Here is a 5,837-nt window from a genome sequence, read left to right as displayed (position 1 = left end):
TGTGTTACCTTTTTTTTTTTTTTATACTAACAAACTATTTACAACATTTTTCTTAACTTTATTACAATTTTTTTTTTTCAAAATGCATTTACAACTGAGTGCCCAATGGATTTCTAAACTGACATGCGCTTTTTTTTTAATGATATCCCAAACTTGGTTAAACCTTTCCTTTTTCTTACTCCAGTAAAGAGTTTTCACAGGACACCAAAAAGGTTTTTAAAGAAGAACTCGGGGGGGGGGGGGTTGTTAACCATTGCAGTGGGGCTACCCTCGCTCTGCAAGTGTTAAGTGCTCATCCATGTTTAGGTAAAAAAAGTTATACTCACCCGATCCTCGTAGCTGGCCGGCTGTGACTGTGTTCCCTTCAGCCTGTGTCCTCCTCTGCTGCAGTGATGGTATTTCTCTCAGCATCCTCAGATTCTATACAGTCTATAGAGGATTCTTAGACTGCTAGTGTGGAGGGGGAGTGAGGCGGAAGGGACCGGTCTTAGAGCCAGCTGGCTTGGACTATAACTTTTTTCTTTTAGTACTTTGACACAAACGAGCAATTAACCCTTGCAGTCCTGCTTTAATGAACTAGTTTTAGAATTAGTATAAATGTATAAAAACATGGCTTGTTTACATGATTTGATTTCTGTTCATAAATTATTTGAAAAGGACATTAGTTCCTGTATATGTGCACAGGGGGAAAAGTTTGCTTTATAGAACGGTTTCCATTATATTTTAGTGAGAAGAACCATGGCAGGTACCCAGTATATTACACAGTAAGATACACTTAGCATGTGATTCTATTAACATACAGGCAGTCCCCGGGTTACGAACAAGATAGGGACTATAGGTTTGTTCTTAAGTTGAATTTGTATGTAAGTTGGAACAGGTACATTTGGGGGGGGGGTTTGGATAGCATAGGGAAGGATTTACCCCGTGTAAAGTTTGTTTTGCTGTGTGTGCCCTGTTCAGAAGATTTCACCTAATTTTCTATCCCTGTGACAATTGGATTTTGAAAATTTTGGGTTGTCGTGGAAACAAAGATTGGTGATAAAGCTTCAGTGGAGACACCTTTTTCCCATGATAACTCTTACAGGAGTGAATTTCCCTTCCTAGGGGTTAATTTCCTCTCCTTTCCTGTTGTTCAGACAGGAAGTGAGATTAAATCTTTCTAATGAGGATACAGACAGCAGTAAAAACCTCACAGTGACCCTGAAGAAGAAGTGGGCACCCCTTTTCTGCATGTCTAACAAGAGCCAACTTCCTGTAATGTACGCACAGTACTACGAACCAGACCATAAAAAGGGGGGCACCCCTCATCTGTACCAGTGCGGTAGCATTACAACTACCCCTGCTGTACAGTAATAGCCTCCGTTTGTAAGTAGGAGTCGTATGTAAATCGGATATATGTAACTCGGGGACTTATGTAACTTCTACTATATTGTGTTGTATTACTTAACCTAAGCAAGTCAGCTAAAATACTGTAAATCTGATTACAGGAATCTTGTGCGTAGCTGACCAGTGTCATGGATTGCGGGAGTTGGCATTGAACTATTATTTGCTGAGTGACGAGCTCCTCTTGGCACTGTCTTCAGAAAAGCATGTTCGTCTGGAGCATCTGCGCATTGATGTAGTCAGCGAAAACCCAGGACAAACCCACTTTCATACCATTCAGAAAAGCAGCTGGGATGCTTTAATAAAGCACTCTCCTAAGGTGAACTTAGTCATGTACTTTTTCCTTTATGAAGAAGAGTTTGATCCCTTTTTCCGTTACGAGACACCAGTTACACATCTGTACTTTGGAAGATCAGTAAGCAAGGAAGTGCTTGGCCGCATTGGCATGACATGTCCTCGGTTAGTGGAGCTTGTTGTGTGTGCCAATGGACTTCGTCCACTTGATGAAGAACTGATCCGCATTGCAGAGCGGTGCAAAAGCCTGACGGCCATTGGACTTGGGGAGTGTGAAGTCTCTTGCTCTGCTTTTGTAGAGTTTGTAAAGATGTGTGGTGGCCGTTTGTCCCAACTTTCCATCATGGAGGAAGTATTAATCCCTGACCAGAAGTATAATCCGGAGCAAATTCATTGGGAAGTATCCAAGCATCTTGGCAGAGTCTGGTTCCCAGACATGATGCCTACTTGGTAGGATGTGAACACTCTTTCCAGTGGGTTCATGGAAGAGCACCTTCATTCTTCAATATATTGCATGGCAAGCTAATAAACTCTTCTACCAGTCTTTGTTCTTTCTTTTTGCTTTTATTTAAAATGTGTGCAGGAATTAATTTATTCAATTCACAATTCTAATATGAAATAACTAGGGACCATTGCACAGCTTTTGTTTTTCTGTACATCCCGTGGATTGACTTAAATAATAATTGTGTGAAAGCTGGACCAGAGAAATGTACTTTGCTTAGCATCATGTCCATGGATTTTGCTTCAAAGCATTTAGCTTAGTAGAAAACCTGAGTCAGACAATGTATACACTTCATTTGTAGACCTCATTTCTGCCAGTGTGTTTTGCCAAAGGCAAGGAGCATCTTTTGCACTTACATGATGTGTCTGTCGTTTGTATGTAATTAATAAATAATCCCTTCTCTCGTTTTCACCATAATCTCTGGTGAAATGAAAATCTCTTTGTGTTTCTGAGCATTGTATTCTTGCATAAGGAATAGTAGGTTTAAATGTATACGAATTTCAGAAAAGTTTGCTCAGGTATGCTGTTGGTATAAAACATATCTTCTCTCTCTCAAGAACACATGCGATCTTATTTCTAATCACGTTTTGCTGCACGTAGGTCTTTTACCTGATCTAATGTAATATGGTTTCCAGAATGGCATATCTATCAATATATTTTCCTGGAAATAAATATGAATTGATGAATGTAGAATATTCCATATGTCAAATTGTGAACTTTTTTTATTTTGTTCACCTGTTACAAAAACACGCAGCATATTGATGTTATTACCTTTTTAAAGAAGAACTCCAGGAACATTTTCTTAACCCTTGCAGTGAGGCTACCCCCACACTGAAAGGGTAAAGTGCTTGTTTTGTCTAAGTTTCCAAAATAACAAAGATATTCTCACCCGAAGCTCCGAGCCGGCCAGCTGTCACAATGTTCCCTCCAGCCTCTCTCCTCCTCAGCAGCATTGGAATCTTCCTCAGAATCCTCCCGTCTATACACAGTGTGTAAGACCCCATTCACACTGAGCTACAAGTTTTTTCAGCGCTGATTTGAGCTGATCACCATTGAGCTACAGTGCACAAACTTGTTGCACTACGTAGCGCTGCTTTTGGCAGTCTATCAAAGACAATTGGGGCCAAATCGCTCGAAATCCGCCAAAAAATAGCTCATGTTCCAGCAACAAGCTACAGGCGACATTGAGCTGCAAGATGTGAACATCTCCACTGAAATGCATTGGAAGAGCTAAAAAAAAATTTGTTGTGTGAATGGGGTCTAAAACATGATTTATGGGTCCTTAGTCTAGTCTAAGAATAAGCCACCTCGGAGGATTGGGTGTATATTTTTTTTTTTTTTTTTTTTTATTACCTAGACTAAAACGAGCAGTTAACCCTTGCAGTTCATAGGTGACTCCACTGCAAGGATTAAATTATTTTTTTCCCCCCTATTTTTTCCAATTTGTTAAATTGACAATTGCTGACAAAGTATGACACTCTGATGGGCCAGTAGAGCGGAGGGCGGGAGCAGTGTGGGCAGTCCTGAATTGTCAGAGGTTGAAGAATAGTACATTGCTATTTCTGACATAGTGGTTAACTGAAAGATCATTCCAGGGAAGATTACAATGCAGAGCTAAGGCAACTGTCTAACATTTTGTTACATATAACAAGCGATTTTCCTGCTCACGGCTGTCTTTTTTTTTTTTTAATCGTCACTGTGATACATTTTTGTCAGCAGAGATGACTGGTATTACCTGGTGCAGTCCAGCGTATGTGTGATATTTCAAATGAGCATGATAGTATTATTATATGGATGAATTGGGCCACTAGGTAAATAACTATTACTAAAAAGAAATCCCTAAAATACAATAATGGTTATCTGGCAAGTATAAACAACGTTATGCTTTCCAGATCACTTTTTACTGTGTTGGGCTTAGTTGCGTTTACACGTGTTTAGCCGCATTTAACTGGGATAGTAGGACCTGGAATGCAAACATTTATTTTTTGGGTAAACTGACCTAGACTGAAGGCACCTAGATGCTGCTGGACGCCTAGGGGTGCATTCAGTCATAGAACAGCATTACACGAGTCCAGGTGCATCTAGAAATTAGATCCAAATGCACCTGAACTCAACGTTTTGGTATGTAGTGTGCATGAGCCTCAACCTGTGATATTGCTTCATTATGTTACTTGAAAAGAATGGAATTAAAAAAATCTGGTTGAAGTCCGATGATCTTTAACACTGGGTATCACTTGACTCAACCAAGGAGCTGTGATAAGATTTTACAGAGTTCAATTAGAATCAGTGGCACTTATATACTGATAGCCGCTGTACATATAAGATGATCATTTATTTCAGCTTGTATAATCACTAAGCATTGACTATAGCTATCTTAGCCAAACAGACACCCCATGCTGCAATGCTGTCCATACAGTATGTGAAACCATGTTCCATTTGAATGCATTGTTTTGTGCATTATTCTTCAAATACAGACGGAGACAGGGCCGGATTTCCCACACGGCCAACTAAGGCCCGGCCTCGGGGCAGCAGGGAGTAGAGGGGGCAGAAAGAGGTGTGGAACTCCTATCTCCTGATGCCCACGACATGCAGTTCCGGGCTCAGGGCGAGTGGTTGTTTTCTACATTTAGCCCTGCTTTGGGCAAGCAGAGCTAAATGTAGAGCGGAGAAGCCGCTGCTTATTTTGTACAAGTGATCTCAGCGATGTCGCGGGTAGGGGGGCACATTGAGGAACCTGGCCTTGGGGCAGCAACGAGGGTAAACCCAGCCCTGGATGGAGACCAGTGTCAACCAAGTGGATTTTCACAGCTAATGGCTGTTTTCCCCCAAAATAAGGCTTGTGCTCAACCAATTTGCAGAGTCCATATATGTGTGCACTCAGGAGATACAAGTTTGGATGAAACGTTCATACCTATGGTCACCGTTTATCCTTGCATGAAGTGTCGGTGTAAAAACTATGTAGGTGGTGGATATAAATGTAGAAACCTCAGGATTTATATTAAACATTTAAGGAAACAAAAATATACAGTATTCTAAAGCTCTGTTCTTGCAGATTGCTTTTTCCATGGCATCTGTTAGTTCAGTCTGGGCAGCATACAACAGGTCTGTTTTAGTTGACGGCACATTTTTGAAAATCAGGCCATCTGCCCAGACGTTTCGAAATGATCAGATCTAGTTATTCAGTGCCACTTTGAACAGGCAACAGTGGAAGGTGGTAAAAGGAAGAAACTCTGTTAATATAGTAAGACAAAAAGGACATAAAGCAGTGAGAAATGGCAACCAAACGGAGTTGGGGTTCATATGCATGGGTGTTCTAGTCAACCATTGTGTTCTCTATATAAGACATGCAGCTGCATTCAAATGGAAAATGCAACGTTTAATAAGAAAAGGCTGCTTAACCTGCTTTGTCTACAGTACAAATGCAGCTCAATAGGAAACGCTGCATCAAAGAAACCGTGCAATGCAAAGCAGGTCAAATGCAATCTCTGAACTGCCATGTGTACTACTCCATTAAGGTCTGTGGGATTTGGCTGATCTGTGCTTGAGGTGCATTGCAAACGCAGAATAAACAAAGCCCATTGCCATGAACCCTTCGTCTATCACAGAGCTGACTGCAATAAACCAAAATCTGATTGGCTACTGTTAGTTACAGCAGTTT

The 5,837-nt window shown here is 40.8% G+C and overlaps 1 protein-coding gene across 1 annotated transcript in view; it reads left to right on the top strand.

Annotated features, from left to right (window-relative positions):
• FBXL3 (F-box and leucine rich repeat protein 3) overlaps positions 1-2,596 on the top strand; it is a 7,775-nt gene extending 5,179 nt beyond the window's left edge. The window contains exon 4 of the mRNA XM_018565384.1: positions 1,488-2,596. Within this exon, the coding sequence (XP_018420886.1) occupies positions 1,488-2,131 (644 nt within the window). The 3' untranslated portion in view covers positions 2,132-2,596. The remainder of the gene's footprint in view (positions 1-1,487) is intronic.
• Positions 2,597-5,837: the final 3,241 nt, after the last annotated feature.

The sequence above is a fragment of the Nanorana parkeri genome, unplaced genomic scaffold (genome assembly GCF_000935625.1).
Source record: "Nanorana parkeri isolate BGI_ZX_2015 unplaced genomic scaffold, ASM93562v1 scaffold838, whole genome shotgun sequence".
Taxonomy (NCBI): Eukaryota; Metazoa; Chordata; class Amphibia; order Anura; family Dicroglossidae; genus Nanorana; species Nanorana parkeri.
The sequence above is the reverse complement of the archived record's forward strand: the minus strand, read 5'-3'. Positions and strand labels throughout refer to the sequence as shown.